General features: G+C 43.8%; 1 protein-coding gene across 1 annotated transcript in view; it reads left to right on the top strand.

Annotated features, from left to right (window-relative positions):
• CTNNBL1 (catenin beta like 1) overlaps positions 1–20,032 on the top strand; it is a 274,155-nt gene that overhangs the window by 215,156 nt on the left and 38,967 nt on the right. Inside the window, exons 12-13 of the mRNA XM_029611822.1 lie at positions 5,398–5,495; positions 10,219–10,299. Of these exons, the coding sequence (XP_029467682.1) occupies positions 5,398–5,495; positions 10,219–10,299 (179 nt within the window). The remainder of the gene's footprint in view (positions 1–5,397; positions 5,496–10,218; positions 10,300–20,032) is intronic.

The following is a 20,032-nucleotide window of genomic DNA, read 5'->3' as shown; positions in this document are numbered from 1 at the left end:
CGGACTTCCCACCTACCACCAAGAGGTCTTTTCGACGGGATCCTAGGAGGCTATCCTATAAGCCGTGTAGGTATTACCCTTTTGAATGAGGTACTTAAGTATCTATTCTGCCTCTCATCCTCTGGCCTTAGCACCTCTTCAGTCAATGTATCTCAGTGCCATTGTACCACATCACCAGCAGGAGGAGCTGGCTCTGATCTCGCTTCACTCTTTAGTATCAAAATTCATGAATAGACTGTGGTATTCCAAACTTCTGGTCAGAAAGGGGCGGATTTTAAAAGGGTTATGTGCACTGAGCGTATTTTGCATAGGCCCAGTGACGTGCACAAGCCCCAGGATTCGCGTATTTTCCGGGGCTTTGTGAACGGGGCAGGGGCAGGACTGAGGCCTTCGGCACAGCCAGAGGCAGGCGTAAATAACAAAATAAAGGTAGGGGGGGATTTAGGTAGGGCTGGGGGGGGGGTTAGACAGGGGAAGGGAGGGGAAGGAATGACGAAAGCTATCGGGGCTCCCCTAGGGCTCGGCGCACGCAAGATGCACTAGTGCGCACCCCCTTGCGCACGCCGACCCCGGATTTTATAACATGTGCGCACAGGTTTTAAAATCTGCCCCAAAATGTCTAGTACCTTGGGAATTCAGTGTAGCCGTAGCTCTACTTATGAAACCTCCTTTCAAATCTTTCGAGTTGGTGGACTTGAAATTTCTCACCTGGAAAATATTGTTTCTTGTAGCTGTCGCTTCAGCACAAAGAGTAAGTGAACTACAGGCTCTAGTTTCATATTCATATTCACCATACTTTCAGTTTTTTCATAATAGGATGAGCTCACCCCAAGCTCTTTCCAAAAGTGGTATTGGTGTTTCACATTAACCAGGCTATTGTGCTTCCCATATTCTTTCCACAACAACATGCACACAAAGGAGAATGGGCTCCTCTCTCCTTGATCTGTAAGAGAGCCTTGGCATATTATCTAAAAAGGACTCAGTCTCTGTATCAAGCTTCTCAACTGTTCATATCCTTTGATCCCAATAGATTGGTAAGAGCAGTTGCCAAACAACTGTCCAAATGACTAACGTACTGTATAGTGCACTGTTATGTGCTGGCTGGCTTACAAATTATAGACTATCAAAGCTCATCAAGTGAGAGTCATGGTGACTTCAGTGGTTCATCTTGGGGCCATTTCTGTTGAGGACATTTACAAAGCTGTTACTTGGATATCTATTCTCACCTTCACTTCCCATTAATGTCTGAACAGTATATCTTGAGACAGTAACTTTGGACAAGCAGTTCTGTGGAGCTTGTTCACCCAGTAGTCCACTCTCCACCTGATTGGGCCTGGTTGTCCGTTCTTCCGCTGTACAACACTGTTTGGGATGCCCCATGTCTATAGTCTAATTCCTGCTTGATTGTTGACAGAAAAAGTAAGTTTGCTTACCTGTAAACATGGTTCTTCATATAGAGCAGGATGAATTAGCCATGCTTAATACCTGCCCACTTCCCTGGAGAGTCAACTACCTTGCTAAAGTTTAAGCTCTGGAAGCGTGAGGGGGCTCCCAAGACGGCATGCATGCTTAGAGTTTTTACTGAGGTCTGAGAACAGTTTCCATATCATCAGATGATATACCCACGCATAATGGCTAATTCATCCTGCTGTCTATGGAGAACCCTGTTGATAGGTAACAAACTTGTTATCCCCATGCATATTTACCCATGGAAATAATGGACAATTTTCAGATGGACAGTTTACCTGGGTAAATGGCTTTTGAAATTTACCCTGTCAAATAATTGTTTTGATTTTGAAGGTTAAATTAAATTAAAAAATAAGAGAATCCATAATTTCATCATAATGGAGTCAAATTAAGTGCAATAAATGCTTGGGTAGCTTTTTTTTTTTATTTTCATGCAGCATGGATCCTAGAAATAGAGACTTTAATAGCAGGTAAGGATTGTAGGTCTGTTTAGTTAGCCAAATTTATTTCCTGGTGCATTACCACTGAGCTCAACTGATCTGTTTTTTTCCCTTCACTTTCTTGCAGCTAGGGATCTTCTGTGCTTATTCCAGACTTTCTTGAATTAAATTACTCTTTTTTTTTTTTGCCTCCCCTGCAAAGCCATTCCATGCATCCAATGCCCTTTTTTCTTAAGCCTCAGTTCTGCTGAATTTCTTGAGCAGTGTTAAAGACTGAATATCTAGAGATATTTGGCTTGTAGCATTTTCTCTCATGCTGCAAAAAATACATTCAGGCCAGCCTGAGGGATTTGTCACGCAGAATAGAGGTCTTAATGCTTTAGATACCAGATTAGTGTGAAAACAGATCGCCCTGTTATAGATATTTTCCTCCATTGTGAATATATTTCTCAAATAGAATACACGCTTGCTAGAAGTGGGTTCCATTCTCTGAATGGTTGCTTGAAAATGTTATGATGTTGGGAGCAAGAAGTTTAAAGGATGAGGGGGAGGAAACAGGAAAGGATGGCCGTGGCCTAGCTGCTGTGCATTAATACTTTTTGGGTTATATGCTTGTGTGGTTTTATAGTATAATCCTTTTTTGCTTAAGCTGTTCTTTTTTCTTTTGGGAGAGGGCTTTCTGAATCATTTATAATTTGATTTATATCAGTTTCTAGCTAAACAGTGTTTTTTAACTTGGGTTTCCCAGAACCCAAGGGTTCCCCAGCACTCCAAGCCCCACTCTTACTATAGCTGCTCACTTTGGCATCATGTTGTGCCCGAACTCCTGTGCTGCTCTTTGTCTGCGAGAACCTCATGGGAGTTTGCCCATAGTGCGACTCAGATGGCTGAGAGTTGATTGGTTCTGGAGGCTGGGCTGAGGGTGCACCCTGGGAGAAGGTGAGGGATGGTATGGGGAACAGGCTGGTGGAGGCTGACTGGGGAATGATTGAAGAGGGGAAGAATAATCGAGACATGGGGGACATTCTGAATGGAATCATTGAAGCTGGGGTGAACTAAATAAGGGCTCTTTATTCTGAGATGGGATCTCTAAAGAGTTCCTTATCCAAAAAATGGTTGAAAGCCAATTTTCTAGTAAGAGCATGAGTCTACCAAGATCCGATATTTGCAGAGGTATCTATTTTCTACAATATGACTATGACTGCGCATGGTGTGTCATGTAGATAGATTCTTGAGCTGTGGCAGGACAACTGTATTTCTGTTTGAGAGTGTTTAATTTGTGCAATCTTTGGGGATATTGTTATCTATTAAAACATTTCAATAAATAGAAAGTTGAAAAAAGTTGGTTCCTGTCAGACAGGAGACAACAGCAGAGATTAGTGACTGAAGAGTCATGTGGAAATCCTTTTGGGTCAAAAAGGGCTTGGTGGGGAATAGCAGCAAGAGACACTGCAACTATTCAACACTTTCCAGCCTAGTTAATGCAAATTCCTTTTTGCCAAGAGTTTTTAAGGTAGGATTTTGCATTGCTTTACTTATATTGATCCAGTTTGTTACCGCTGCCTTGATAGGTTATCTCTTCTTCCTTTCAACATGATGAATCAGATGAATAGGAGCTGGCCAGCAGATAACCCTGTTATCTTGTCTGGCGGTCCTGCTGGCAGCATTCCTCTGGCCTCCTTGGCTTGTGAAAAATTAATACTGCCTCAGGCTGAAATCTATTCCCATGTTGAATCATATTTATTCTACAAACTAAAGCTAAAGGGCACTGTCTCTTGAAATGCACCTATGAGTGGTATCGGACAACTGAAGTGCTTGAAAGTGAATCTGCTGGCTTTTGCCCGCAATGGGCTGTAGACGTTGTCATTTATAAGCAGACGTCATCAAATCATTCACTGCTCAGAAGCAAAGGGTTTTTTTTTAAACATTTGCTTCAATATTTTTTAAGTATTGAAGCAAATGTTTAAAAAAAAAACCCTTTGTTTCTGAGCAGTGAATGATTTGATGATGTCTGCAGCCCATTGTGGGCAAAAAAACCCCAGCAGATTAACTTTCAAGCACTTCAGTTGTCTGATACCACTCTTAGGTGCATTTCAAGAGATTGTGCCCTTTACCTTTAGTTTGTAGACTTGGTAAAGGCTGTGCATTGTTGGTTTAGTTGAATCAGCTTTATTAACATCTAATGAAAGATGTACTATTGTGGTGTTCTTATCAAAACAGGGAAATGGCAAATGCAGAACGTGTGATGCTTCTGGTGCCTCTTCTCCCCAACCTGGTTTGGGGCAGTACAGCCTTGGATTGTCTCGGGCTTTCTTCATTAACATCAGCAAGAAAGAAAAAATATGGAAATGAGGGTTGGCTATGCCAGTGTATTGAAAGTACAAAAAATAAAATGCAATTGCCTCTTGTGAAATGGTGTAAGTGATGGCTTCTTGGATTGCCTGCAGACAAAGGCAGACATTGGATGTGCATGCTAATCTGCCTCCATAGCTATTCTGTCATTAAACCTTTCAGAATTCCTTGTTAAAATGGGCAACAGACACATACATATACCAGACAAAGTGTTTAAGGGAGAGCAGAGTGCATTTCTGTTGTAAGATTTCTGTCTCCCTGTCTTATGGAGATGGATGCAGATAAAGCTGCTGGAGCCGAAGTCTTGTACTGGCGGTATGATGTATGGTGACAGGCTGTGGCTCTTCTGGCAGCACTTAGGTACTCTTGGGCAGTGCTTCCTTGAAAATACTCCTCAGATCTGGTTTTCAGGGAGGCCAAAATGAGCTGTGTAAATATTTCTCACGAACGTTCCTGAAAATCAGAGCCATTATAGACTGTATTTGCAGACTTCTGCTCTGAGGGCATAGATTCTCAGACCCTCTTGATGAGCTTTTCCCTAACCATTCCCCATCCATAATTCTGTTCACGTATTCTACTGGCCCTGCTGCACTAACACTTCTAGTACAATAAACCCTGTTTCTTTTCCCTTTTATGTTACGTACAAACATAGAAATGATGACAGAAAAGGACCGATGGTCCATCCAGTCTGCCCAGCAAGCTTCCCATGGTAGTATCTGCCGCGCCGTGCAGGTTACCCCCATGTATCAGACAGTTTTGCTTGACATGCTTTGCTTATGGGTTTGACCGTAGAAGCAGTCCTGTGTGTTTTTTTTTTCTTAATGTCTGAGCATCAATACCCCAGACTTAAAAAAAAAAAAAGTCATGGCTCGAGTTGGTTGTCCGCGAATCCAAATTTCTCTCTTCTTTCAGCTCTCGCACCTCTCTGGCTCCATTAAACATAAGGCTGCTTTTTTTTTTTTTAATATACAATGGGTCTTACATGCAAGATGACAGAGCTCCCAGGAGAGGTTTTCTTCCAGCTCTAAGAACCTCTGCCCAGGAGCAATATAACAAATGGAAGAGAAGATGAAATTTTGCAGAATTTTAACCTGTGGGTGTTTCCTCCATCTCTCTCACTCTCTCTCTGTTTCTCCAGAGCATGTAAGTTCGATTCTGGCTTCCCTCCTCCGGAACCTGAAGGGTCAACAGAGGACACGGCTGCTGAATAAATTTACAGAGAATGACAGTGAGAAGGTTAGTCTGTCTCTGACCTTCACAACAAAACTTGGGGAAAATTTTCAAGAGCAGCATCCTTTTAAAGGGGTGACTGAAAAGGCAGCAAACTTTCAGCACTAGCACTGAGGGTGGTGTTGGGCAAAAACTCTTAGCCCCCCTCATTCTCTGTCTCTAGACACAGGCTTCTAGTCTGTGCATTTCCTGGTATAGAGGGAGGGAATTAGGATTGAAGAGGGAGGGAGATGAGGGGGTTCATGTTTTACTTATTCTGGATTTTAACAATCTTCTTAAAAAAAAAAAAAACCCCCAAAAAAAACAAAAACCTAATCTATAAAATGTCATGTTACATAAATCAGTTCTCCAGGTATTAATGAAGTATCAAATTAAAAAGGTTGCTAAAACTGCAGTCTTTAAACTGACTGTTGCTGCCTTTGGGTTTTATATTATCACCTCTCGATCTGCTCTTTGTGGTTCAAGCACTGGGGTTGTCTCATATTGACTATTGTAACGCATTATATGGCGGGTTGCCTAAGTGTTTGATATGGGTGCTGCAATTAATTCAAAACGCAGCAGTTAGGACAATATTTGGTATACAGGGAAATGTCTGTATTTCTCTTTATTTGAAGGATCTGCACTGGCTCCCAGTTGTAGAAAGGATTAAATTTAAGGTGTTGGCACTAGTGCACAAAGCCATCTATGCAGATTCGTTTTGTTTGAGAAATATGGTAATATGCTATGCACCAAATCGTGCATTGCATTCAGCATTAATTTGACCACTACTAAGTCTAGGGCTTTTTCCATACTGGGCCCAGAGCTTTGAAGCTCTTTACCATGTGAAATACGTAGTGACAGTGATTATCTGAGTTTTAGAAAAAAGGTGAAAACATTGTTTACGGAAATTTTTAACTGAAATGTTTGAGCGTTATTTTAAAGTTTGTAGTTTTGCAATCTGCATTCATAAAATGGAAATGCGGAATATCAATGAAAATAAATAAATATTGGCCCATTCAGTCATCGTAGGTTTTTGTTGGTCTTGGCTATTACAGTCGAACTAGTCAAGGAAAGCAAAGTTTATTAGAAAACATTTCTGAACCAGAAACTTTTCTTCTATTTTGTTTTGTTTAGCTGATTGTTTAATTTCTTTATATGTATGTTGGTTTTTATTATGTAATCTGCTTCAGGCATATCTTGTACGAATGTTGCATATAAATCTTTTACAATAAAATAAATAAGATATTTGACTTTTGAAGGAGACAGCACCGTTTAGTTTCCTTTGATTGGGTGGATTCTGCAGTAGTTGACAGCAATATAGAATCCAGAAGCACCACTGGTAAGCAAAGGAATCCTTTGCAAGCCAGACTGCAGTGAAACCTGCAATATCTAAGGATTACACCCTGTGCCTCAACACAAGTCAGGTAGAAAGGAAAAAGATGCTCCAGCCATAAGAATGGTTATTATTTATATAACACTGAGCATGTACGCAGAATTATTCATGATAAGCCTCATGGTAATAAAACCATATTCTAGAGCAGTGGTTCTCAACCTTTTTTCTATCAGGACACACGAGAGATGATGCTCACAATTGTGACACACGGAGTACATGACCATCAAGGGACTTAAAATAAACATATAGGGGCAGATTTTAAAAGATTTACGCATGTAGGGGGGTTTCGCGCGCCGGGCCTAAGTCCCGTGGCTTGCAAAAAGGGGTGGGGCATGGGCTTGGGCAGTCTGGGGACAGGGGCATGGCCAGAGGCCTCTGAACGGTCACTGTGCCAGGAGATTGCGCACCGGCAATCGGCTGGCAGGCGTAACTTGTGAGATAAAGGTACGGGTTTTTTTTTTTGGGGGGGGGGGGGGGGGGAGAGGAAAGTTCCCTCTGAGGGTGCTCTGATTTCGGAGCGGGCTCAGAAGGAACGGGGAAAGCCAGCTGGTCTCCCCAAGGGCTCAGCACACACAAGGTGCAATAGTGTGCACCCCCTTGCGTGCGCTGACCCCTGATTTTATAACATGCTTGCGGCTGCGTGTGCATGTTATAAAATCAGATGTAAATTTGTGCGCGCCGGGTAGCGCGCACAAATTTATGCCGTGTGCGTACCTTTTAAAATCTGCCCCAAACTCTGCATCTACAGGACTCCCCCATTTCCTAACAAATGGTGTAGAGCAGAAGTAAGACATTTCACCAAACAAAAAAGATATTCTGATTCTGGTGTCATCCCAATAACAGCATCACAAACTCCCTCCACTATCAGGTGCATTGTAAATAATGCAAACCAGCCCCACTCAAACCTGCCATGAAACAGCAATAGCCCTACCCATGAAAAGACAGCAGTTCACCCCCCCCCCCCCGTGCAATATAATATGGAGAAAATACAACAAATAAGGCTGATACAAACCTCTAGTAAAGAACCTTATCTCAGCCACATACAGACAGACCTCCCTTCACCAAATATAGAATAAAAGTCCACAAACTACAAATGTGTAAACAAAACCTGGAATGGAAACCCCAAGACCTACTGCATGCAGTACAAAACTGGAGACTAGAAATGGAAATATATTTCCTCCTATACTAAGCAAAGTTCAAAGAAAGAAGAAATGCATATTCTCAAAACAGGCATAGTATGGCCCTTGTACCTAGTCACTCCCCTGTGTGCCCCCATCAGCCCTCACTTCTCCCAACTACTCAATCATCCCTTCACATGCTCATACCCCTGTCCAACATTCCCAACACCCCCACCCCACATCCTCTTCCTGTGCTTCCTCTTCCCTGCTCAACTCTCCCTGCCCGTCCCTCTCCCCTTCCCTACCCAGAATACCTCTGACCACCTCTTTCCTACCCCTTCCTGCTCAGCATCACACACTTCCCTCTCCCCCAACCTAGCTGCCCCACACCTCCATCTCTCTCTTTTCCCTGCCCAGCAGCCCCAACTCCTCCTTCCTCCTTCCTCCATCTCTTCCACTTCTCCCTACCCAGCAACCCCAACTTCCTTTCCACCACCCCTGGCTCCCTATCTCCCAAGGCCTTCCTGCCCAGCACATTAAGAACATAAGAAAATGCCATACTGGGTCAGACCAAGGGTCCATCAAGCCCAGTATCCTGTTTCCAACAGTGGCCAATCCAGGCCATAAGAACCTGGCAAGTACCCAAAAACTAAGTCTATTCCATGTTACCATTGCTAATGGCAGTGGCTATTCTCTAAGTGAACATGTCCCCCTCCTCCTGGTTCCCAGCCAGCAGAAAATACTTCAGTCCAATCCAGAGTCTCCCTCTCACTTTACCAGCAGCAGATGAGAGTAAGAAGCATTGAGGAGAGGAAGAAGATGAGGCAGCAGCAGCGGAAGTCGGCAGTGGATCTATAGAGCAGGCACCTCTCTCCCTCATGCTCCTGTTTTCACATCCAGACCCCATGGGGTGAAGAGAGTATCAGCAGCCTCACTGCCAGGCAGAGGAAGATAAAGTTGGTGTCCTGCTGGGCCCATATGAACAGGAGTTGGTGATATCTCATTCTGATCTGTGTAAAAGAGAAGGGAATAACCTTCCACTGGGCCAGGAAGAGGAGAAGGAAGCAAGAGCAGCTTCCTCTCATACCCAATAAAGGAGAAATCAGCCAACTCCTATCCAGAGTGATGAGGAAAGAGCAGCCTTCTGCTGGCTCTGCGACACACCTCCTGGGACCTTGCGACACACCTGTTGAGAACCACTGTTCTAGAGCCATGGTTCTCAACTTTTGTCCTTAGGGATCACCTGGCCAGTCTGGTTTTCAGATTACCTCTAATAAATATGCATGGATCTATCTGCATACATTGGAGGCATGCATGCAAACATATCTCTTGCATATTCATTAGGATATCCTGAAAAACAGATCACCCAAACGGTCCCTAAGATCTGGATTGAGAGCCACTGTTCTATATGTTATAATCTAGAGATGTAATTACTTGCATTAGGTGATGGTGGTGGGTGGTCAGGTGAAGGAAGCCTGTCTCAGCATTATGCTATAGGCTGCATTGCCACCTCCTCTTATCTTTCACCAGCATGTTTTTCATTATAACAAAAAAAACAAAAGCATCAAGAACAAGAAAGACCGAGTAGTATAGATCAGGGGTTCCAAAACCTGGTGTTAGGGATCTTCAATCTGTTTGGTTTTCAGGATGCCTACAATGAAAATACATGAGAAACATTTGCAAACAATGGAGGTAATACATGCAGATGTCTCACTGTATATTCATTGTGGTTATCCTGAAAACCCCAACCGGCTGGAGCTCCCCGAGAACGGGTTTGGCAACCACTAGTATATACCTTGCCCCCAGTGTACAGACTTTCTTAGCTGGCTGTACCCTTACTGCTTGGTTGTTGTAAATAGCATAGATCAGTCTTTTCTACGGTGCTGAGGATGGGGATGAGTTAGGCGTTTGGATGCTTAGTGACTTGTTAAAGTCTATTTTTAGTCATCATGTTCCTAATTAAAGCAGATTCTGACATGCTAAGTATCAGGTGGTAGTGGTAGGTTTTATAACATTGTATTAAGTCAAGCAGAGGTTGGCATTTTCTGTCAAACAGATCAGCATGTCATGTATGAGCTGTTCCAGTTAGACTGCCTATCTGGGTACAGAGCATCCCAGTTGTGATTGGTAGTATCATCGTCTGCTTCTTTCTCAAACCGAGCTCCCTTGGAAGAGAGTTATATTGTAAGAGCATTGTTCCTCTCTCACTGCTGTGTGTCTGGCTTTCTCTCCCTCACAGGTTGATAGGCTGATGGAGCTGCATTTTAAATACCTGGATGCAATGCAGGTGGCTGACAAGAAGATCGAAGGCGAGAAACATGTATGCACCGCTTCCCATCTGTTCTAGACATTGACTGTAAAACGTTGTTCTTCTTGTGGGGTTGGGGCAAAAGGCATCTTTTCCCCTTGGTTATTTTTTTGTTTTCAAGAACCTGCTCATTTTAGTGCCTCCCCTATGGCTTTTACAAGTGCTCTATTGACAGTGTCTGTCCTGAGGGGCAGGGTAGCATGCGAGGAGACAGTGCTGTGGACGGACAGCCGCAGCGGCCGCTCCTGCCTGGGAAAGATTCAGTAGCGCATTATTAAAGGCATACCTCCTGGTGCTTGCTTTATCAACTACACTAACCTCATCATCCTTCCTTCAGGATCATGCAATGTAAAGTTTATTTGAAAGGTAATGAAGAGAGTCCCCACACTTCTTCTAAAGTGCTCTCTCTTCACTACCTCATTTTGAATACTGGGATTGATGGAGTTTCTAACTCTCTCAAAGCAGAGGTCTTGTACCATTCCCTGTATTGACTCTTACACAGAGAGGCTGAGATTGGAGTAGCCGTGGGTTCCCTGGCTCATTTATATGGATCTATATGGATCTATATGGCCATTCCTGTTTTAAGAAGGGATGAAGCTGATCCGTGAGCTTCCCTGTAGTCCATTTTCTTAATATTTTTGAAGCATCTCCTGCTGGGAGAAACCAGTGATTGGATAAATGGTTCTGTGTGCAGCATTAGGTTTTCCAAGTACAGAAGCTAGTCACCAACTCCAAGAGAAATTGAACTGTTGGGACCCTGGCTGTAGTGTGCAGAGCTTCTGTGGAGATTATGGCCCAACTTTTAATAGATCATCTGTCTCTGTGAGTGCAGGATGAAATTGACGAGTATAAATAAATGGCGGTTGCTAGCAGTAGCTCTTTTACAGCAGAAAGGAGGATCCTTTGCAGCTGTAAATATGACCACCTCCTTTTCTATGAGACAGATTTATAATCTACTTTATCTACTTGTGGACAGCTCCCTCCCAACCCATGCATCCACTCCTCGCAATGCAGCAGGAATCCGTGCAGCCTCCCAGTCCTGAAAAGCTTCAAATCAACAGCTATTACCCATGCACAATCCCCCTTGTTTAGCCACTCTCCTTTGGAGCCCCCATCATCACCACAGCTTAGCAGAGCGAATACCTCTGCATAGTGCAGAAACGTCTTTTTTGACCAACTTTATCTTTGTGGCTGCCAACAAACATTCCTGATGTATTTCTGTTTAATAAAAGCCAGTTTCCATCTGTCTGTCACTCTCCCATAAAAGGAGTCTGACAGTCTCTTGCTGACCATGCGGCCTTTAGACTGGTTGGCAGGCAACCACACTGCCTGCCCGCTGCTCAAAGCGTTAGTTTTGTTTCTTTGAGTTGCTGAAAGGAGGTCCCCAGAGAATACAGAGAGAAGGGAAGGAAAGGAGACTTGAGGCTTAAAGGAAGATTTAGGCTAATGAAGGGAACTGAGGCTAGGGGATGGGGAGCTGTCACCCTCTTCTGCTGAGAGAAGGGAGAGAAATTGAGACTGGAGGGGGGCGTGTGTGCCGTTAAGACTGAGGGGGGAGAATTGAGATTGTGAAGGATGACTGAGGCCAAGGGAGGCCGTTTCAGGCGTGAAGGGTGGATTGAGCAGGGGAGGAGAGAAAGAATTGCAGATTGAGCAGACACATACACACAATGTAAACAATGCTTTTGTAAATGTTGTACAGTACTACAGTACATCTTTTCATGAAAATTTCTAACTCTTGTAGTTACAATATAATATACAGAAGAGTGGCGGAAGGTTGTTATTGTCAATCTTCAGAAATTTCATATTGATGAATGAAACAGTGGCCTAGGCAATAGAAGGAAGTAGCCTTTAGCCCCTTCTTCATGTTTCTTTACCTCTGGTCAGTGGTCTTGCTTGTGATACACAGATCAATGTAATTTTAGTGCTTGACGCATTAGGTCTTCTCTTGCTTCAGTTATGAATCATGGATGGTTGAACTGAATACAGTATCGGACCTGGTTACTGCATAATTGGTTTATCCAGAGCTCTTCATCTATATATTCTCCCTGCTGTCAGGCTTATTGATGTTGGTTTTTTTTATCCAGATAAAATTTAGTTTACAAACCTATATGAATTTACTAGGAATGGCTGTCTTATATTCTGGTAATATGTGGAGAAGCTGGGCTTTTGTGACCTACTTGCAGACTTATTTCTCATGGTTTGATCTTGGATGTGTTTCTCAAACAGTGGGAAAAGTGTTTTTATGTTTGACAGGTAATCGATGCTTGTATCCAAGTCTCTGTGCCAGTTCTCATTTGAGATGACTGTGTGTGATGGCTGTAAAATGTGTTTATTTTTACAGTCTCTTTCTTTTTACTGTATTCACTGGCCACATGTTGTCCAGGCATAGCATAGCGCATTGTAAGCATATTCTGGCTAGAAGCAGGAGCAGATTTATTCACTGAAGGTCTATTGGTATTAGCAAAATGCATCTAATGCTAGACTAATGTTTTCTGCCCTTTTTACCTATTCTAAGATGTAAAATAACAGCGCCTTGCTGACTTCTCTGATTTTTATGGTGCTATCTGCATTGGCCCTCCAGCCCCAAAACAAACACTGATTTGTATGTAGGTGTTCAGTGGCAATCCATCTGTGATTCTCTAGCAGATTTCACTGTAAGACAGCGAAACTGGGGAGCGGAGGGCCTTGTAATTAAATCACGAAAGTTTGGAGGGGGTGGAAGGAGGGCGATCCCTCTTGAATCCTAGCTCTGAAAAAGAAAAAAAAAAGCAGCTGCTCTTAATTTAGTTTCCAAACAGCTAGGATAATCCAGATTGGTGTTTAGCAGGGAGAAGACTTTAGGGGGATTTTAAAAAAAAAAAAGTGCAAGAAAAATGGTGCTCAGCAGGCTTACCCAAGAAAGAGACCTCAGCAGGTACCTGGCACTGTAATGGCTTGCAAATTGCATGCTAATTGTGCCCCAGTGTAGTTCCTGCAGACTTCATCCTTTCAGGGTAGCGAGACACTCCAGCCTTTAAGCAGCCTTGCTAGTTAACTAGCAAAACAATTCATCATTTCTTTTTTTTTTTTTGCGTGTTCTTGACATTCTGAGATTCTTCCTGTGGTGTGTGTAATTCATTTCAACCTTTCTAAAGCCATTTGTATTATTTGATTTATAATTGGGGGTATACCAAAAATAAGAATGGCAGCCCTCAACCTTTTCATCCCTCCCGGCAAGTCCCTCCTTCAGATTTCACGCCGCTGTTTTGTATGAAATGCATCAGGTGCAGAGGAAAAGCAACTTTGCCTTGCTTGTGGGAAATAGAGAATTTATGAAAGGTGATTTTATTGAGCCAAAAAAAAAAAGTGTGACAGAGCTAGGATTAGAACGTCAGTACCCTAGGGGTTCCTCAATCATTTAACCTTTTTTTCTTTTGGCTTTTTTTTTTTAAATATCTGTGCTGTTACATTCCCCCCCCCCCTCCCCCAACAAAAAAACCCCCTAATTTATCCAATGTATTTAGATTTTTTAGTTACATTCTGAGTTAACACATTTAGCCAATTGCAGTCTTGTCTAGATATACATATTTAAAAATTACATTTCTATAACAAAACTAATTTTCAAAAAAGTATTTAGCAGTAGTATCTTCCTTCTTTTAAAACTAGTGCACATACTGTGAGCTCCTCATTCCTCTTCCTTCTATATCTCTGTTCCATGATGCAAGGGCTTGTTCTTCAGATCAAAGTAGGAAAGTATCGCAATGGAAGGAAGGGGATGACAGTAACATAATGTAATTTTGGTTTACTTATACCTTTCTGCAGGCATAGCCCTCACCTAAAGTGTGTTACAGTAGGTCTAATGTACATAAACAAGTTAACAATATAAAAACATCAAATACAACCATAAAAGCATAAATACAAAATACATGAATATAAAATCCCTATTATAATCTGACCCTTTCTCCACTCTCATAGGGGGCTGGAGCAGACTAAATAACAGAACTAACATAACATCAAAAATATTTCCCTTCTCCCCCAAAAGAAGAACCCACACAATTTTCTCATTCCATAATCTGGGTTGATCCATGCCCCCCCCCCCCCCCCCCCCCCGATAACCATCACAAATCATGTGCCATTGGCTCAGTATAGGCTGAGGAAAAAGAGCACCCACTAATAAGGCATCTGGAACTCTCATGAAATGTCCTTTCCATCTCACTCGGGGGTTATAGAATTAGGTACTAGTTGTCATTTTAAAAGATTTTGAAACTTCACTCGTTTCCTGTCGGTCCTGCCTCATTAGTGCAGGATAGGCTTCTAGGAGAATGCAGTGAGCCTATCTTTAGCCTGTCGCTTCTCATCAGTCAAGGACATCATGGAGAATAGCTGTGGCAGATTATAAATGGCACATAGATGCTTGTTTAGTTGTTTTGCCTTGATGAGTAGCAGAGAGAAGGGTGAGGAAACCATAGGTCAAACTGGGGTTGTTTCATATGGGGATAGGGTACAAATAAACCTTAACTCTTTAGGCCTATTCAGAGCACCTATTGGATCACCGGTATATCTGTGACAGATACATTGTTCAGTAAGCAGAAGTGTTTTGAGAATAGATGCATTTATCAGTTGCGAGGCAGTTTGATGTAAAAAATGGGCATCAGAGATCTTAAAAAAAACAAAAAACAAAAAAACAAAAACTATAGAAGAGTTACTTAAACATTAGAAGTGAATCTTCTTGATATGGTGAATGTTTCTCAGAAATAGATTAGCAGTACCCTTGATTAAATTTTGCTTGAAGGTGTAGCCAAAATCCCTATTATTATTTCTCCATTGATTCATTTCAACTTCTCCTTTCAGATAGTGTTTTTATGTGCTATAGGTAGGAATTACAGCCTATACATAGTATGTCAGTGATGTGTGCAATAATGTAATGTTCTGGGTATAGAGGGAAAGAGACCAAACTAGCTGGCAGACTGAGTGGGTCAGTTGGTCTTTTTTTTTTTGTCCTCTTCTGCTGTATCACTGGTAACATTCTAAACTCTTCCTACTCAAGGATAGCTGAAACCAATTTTTAAAATTTTGCCCATGTAACCGGTCCCCAAGTTGGGTGCTTTATCCGTCACTTTGGGATGGGATGGGTCAGGACAGAGAGGAAAAATCTTCTGGGGCTCTCTGGTATTTCTGTCCACTCTTTATTCTTAATGATCACATTAAACCGTTGTGATGGCTTCACCGAACGACAGTATATAAAACTCAACAAATAAATAAATTGAAGGTAAAGGATCTCCAACAGGTGCCAAGCTGTTCAGAGAATGAGCAATGAAGGCAATAACAGCAAGAGTTAGGAAAATTAGGAAAAATACTCAGGAGTCCAAGAATAATATGCAAATAAAAGTCTTTACATGAATTTAAAAGAAAATAATCCAAGCCACAATGTGAAAAATAAAGAAAAGCATGAAAAATATAACGGCAATGAACATGATTGTCAATTTGCCCATCTTAGGGGTTACCTCCCTACTCGCTTCTCTTGAACCATTATCCATGGAGAAAAACTGCTCCCTTGCAATATGAGAAAACTGGAATGGGGTTCCAGCATAAAGTCAATCAGCAAATAGAAGAAAATCCCCAACCGTCCCCACGTACAAAAACATCCAACTGTAATTAGTCCAAGTTTAAATTTTTCTTCAAACTGGAAAAATGGTATCACTATCTCAGTGGCTTTAGCCTTTTGAGTCATTGTATCAAAAAGTGTCAAAGTCTTCTTACCCTTACTTCTTCAGAACACTGAGCAATCAGATTCTTGCCCCAATCCTCTGGGAAACCGGGGGTACATCCTTCCCTTCAAACTGATCAAGACAAAGTCCAAAAAATCCCTTAATCCAAACTCTCTTCCAATATCAAAATGCAAAAGTGATGAGCAAAGGCTCATACAAAAAGTACTCATTTCCTAGCATGTAGACAGACTCAGGACCAATGAGTTTATGCTCCCCTGCCAGTAGATGGAGAGAGGTTTCAAAGCTGACATCACCCTAGATACACCCCTGCAGTGACCTCAGCCCTTCAGTATTTCTTCATCTCCAGCAGATGCAGACATGCTTTCCCTATGGGGATCGCTGTATCTTTTGAAAGAAGAAACTCTACTTTTAAAGTGGAGAAAAAATTGAGCCCTCTCTGCTGTTGAGAATTCCTGAGGTGATTTCTGAGATCCCTCAGAGGTGTGCCTTGGTCCGGTAGCCGGCTCCCTGCGAGGACTTTTCTACTGAAGCAGCTGAAAGGCAGCGGGTGCAGGAAGGCGAGCGCGGCGGTGACAGCCAAAGCCTTCTCCCCTGCAGCCGGAGACCATCTCTGTACTCAGCCAGTAATCGTTGAGTCCAGGTAAGTTTAAAAAAAAAAAAAAAAGAGAGAGAAGAGGATTTCCTCCCGATTCAGAGACATTGGAGGGGTTTCGGTAGGATTTCCTCGGTCTCCTTGCTCGGCGCACCATACAGACGTCATTCCCGATCCTGTTGAGGTAAGGGGAAGTGGGCTTCCGAGTAGGTTGAGCGCCCCTCCCCCCCCCCCCCGATGGGCTAGGCCCCACTTTAGGCTTGGTCGGCATGCCATGTTGCATGCGTTTTTGTGCCTGTATTGCCCACCATAGAGCTTTGGTTCGTGCAGTGCTTGTCTGCTCTGCACACGCACGGTACTCATAACGCCACAAACGGACATACACACACAACTTACTAGGCACAGAATACAAGTAAAGCCGGGCACATGGGCTGTGCGTGTGCCTCACTGCAGCCCGCGTAGGTGCCTGAAAACTGTGTGCATAAAATTTTAAGCGCAAACCGTTTCAACATAGTTACCATCGCCAATGGCTCCGGCAGCAAAGAAACATAAGCACCTTTTTTTCTGCGCTGCTTGTTATACTAGGGCTGTACAGTCTGACTTGGATTCTTGCTTATGTCAGCACTGTGAAGAAGCCCAGGAAGAGTTGGCCTCCCCAGACTTGGCTAAGCCTGGCTCCTCCCATTCAGAGAATGGGTCAGCCGCAGCCTTAACGGAAAGTACCCCGGGACTGAGTCATCTGTAGGAGAGGAAATTTTAGCGGCACCTACCCCACTACCTCCTGGGCTAGGCATAGACCCGGCTGCCTTCTTTTGGGTGGAATTCTTTCAAGGCCTTCAAGCCTTTGTACAGACGCAGTCTGCTACCTCACTTGCCTCTGATCGGATGGAACTTCAGCTGGTAAGCCCTCCCTCTCCCAGTCCTGTCTGCAGACCTCGAGGCATGCCTCGACTCACCAAGGGTATCCCAGCCAGCATGGATGAAGAGGAGGACCCAAATTCCTTTTAAGATGGGGAAATCCCCCCTGGTTTAGAACCATATCGAACCATGTTACAGTTTTTCCATAGAGACGAATTGCCAGCCCTGGTTTCCCAGACCCTGAAAATATTGAGTTCTTAGGGTGGACTCTATGACTGAACCAAAGACGAATCCCATTCTGATTTCCTACGGAAAACCTCTTGCTACTTCCCGGTATCGGAAGCCATCCAGGAATTGATTGACCTGGAATGGGATGCCCCAGAAGCAAGTTTTAAAGGTGGACAAGCGTTAGAAGCTCTATAACCACTGGACCCGGCAGTGAGAGAACGTTTGCGTTTCCCTAAAGTGGATGCGCTGGTCTGTGCCCAGTGGAGGGAGGATCAGCCTTAAAGGATACGCACGATAGGCAGATGGAGTCCACCATAAAACGCCTTTGACACACTAACTATGACCTTACAGATTGCTTCTTGTTGAGCCCTGGTAGCTCGTTTGTGTCTGCTCCTCTCTCGGGACATGGATAACTCGGGGGCGAATTCCAGAGTGGTTATGGAACCCGCCGCCACCTTTTTAGCTGTTGTGGGCACAGACTTAGTCCGTAACTCGGGCAGAGGAGTAGCCTCAGTGGTGGTGGCCAGAAGACAGCTATGGTTGCGGAGTTGGTCAGTAGACACAACCTCCAAGGCAAATCTCACAAAGATTCCCTTTAAAGGATCACTCCTCTTTGGAAGCAAATTGGAAAATCTGGCCAGTAAATGGGGCGAATCTCCGGTACCCCAGCTACCAGAAGATGAGAAAGCAGGTACAGCACCCCTCGCCCATGAGGGGTCGATCCAGGGGCTCTCAACACTTTCACCCCTACAGAAATGTGTCCTTTTGGAGTCGGCAGCCCAAGAGAGGGTTAGGTTCAGGTTCATCCCGAACCCCCAAATGAAGTTTTGCTGACCCACTCTCGGAACAAGGAGCTCTTCTACCAACGGTGGGTCGAGATCACTTGAGGCAAATGGGTACTGGAGGTCATACGAGAAAGATATACGCTGGAATTTCACAGCACTCCTCGGGACATATTCATGATATCTCCTTGCCACTCCCAGCGGCTTGACAGGATGAGGGCTATAATCCCAGTACCTGCACCCCAGGAAAATACGGGATTTTATTCCATCTATTTCATTGTACCCAAGAAGGAAGATTCCTTTTGTCCCATCCTGGACCTCAAGAGTGTCAACCGACATCTACGAGTGATTCATTTCCGTATGGAAATCCTACACTCCATGATAATGGCCATACAATCAGGAGAGTTCTTAACCTTCCTGGACCTATCCGAAGCCTACCTACATATTCCAATCTGGCAAGAACATGGTTTCCTACACTTTGTGGTACTGGGTCATCATTATCAGTTCCGGGCACTACCGTTTGGCCTGGCCACCACCCTCAGAACATTTTCCAAGATTATGGTGGACGTAGCGGCAGCGTTGAGAAGAGGGAATCCTGGTGCACCCATACTTAGATGACTGGTTGATTCGAGCAAAGTCCATGTAAGAGAGTCTCCGGGTGACCTACAGGGTGATCTCCTTGCTTCAGGACCTTGGATCGTAAACCTGGACAAAAATAGTCTCAAACTCTCCCAATCCTTGGAATATCTGGGAGTCCAGTTTGACACCAGCAGGGCAAGGACTTCCTCCCAACCACACAGATAAGGAAGTTGATGTCCCAAGTGCGTTTGTTGATGAACATGATATGCCCAACAGTGTGGCGCTATCTTCAAGTCCTCAGTTTGATGGTGGTAACCCTGGAAGTAGTGCCGTGGGTGAGGGCACACATGCGACCTCTTCAATGCTCCCTGCTGTTACATTGGAACCTACTGTCTCAAGACTATTCAATTCATCTCCACTTACCCATGGAAGTATGCTTTTGGCTTCAGTGGTGGATGCAGGAAGTTCATCTGGGCAGGGGTGTAACCCTGTGCCCTCCAGACTGTCTGGTCCTCACGATAGTCACGAGTGTCTGGGGTTGGGGAGCTCACTGTCAGAAACTGGGCGTTGGACCAAGGAAGAGGCCCTCTGGAACATAAACCGCCTAGAAGCCCAGGCATTTAAATTGGTGTATCTACAATTCAGCCACGTAATCCAGGATCAAGCGGTCTGCGTAATGTCTGACAATGCAATAACAGTAGCCTACATCAACTGCCAGGGTGGAATCAAAAGCCAGCAAGTGTCACAGGAGATAGATCTCCTTATGGAATGGGTGGAAATAAATCTACAGATGATCTCAGCCTCTCGCATCGCAGACTTTCTAAGCAGGGAGAGTCTGGATCCAGGAGAGTGGGCATTGTCGGGCAAAGCCTTTCAATTGGTAGTAGATCGCTGGGGTCTCCTGTGCATCAACCTGCTGGCCGCATCTCACAATGCGAAGGTTCCCTGTTTCTTCAGTTGCAGAAGAAATCGGTTGACCCTAGGGATCGACAATC

This window comes from Rhinatrema bivittatum, chromosome 8, assembly GCF_901001135.1.
Source record: "Rhinatrema bivittatum chromosome 8, aRhiBiv1.1, whole genome shotgun sequence".
Taxonomy (NCBI): Eukaryota; Metazoa; Chordata; class Amphibia; order Gymnophiona; family Rhinatrematidae; genus Rhinatrema; species Rhinatrema bivittatum.
This window is presented reverse-complemented; position numbering and strand designations above follow the sequence as displayed.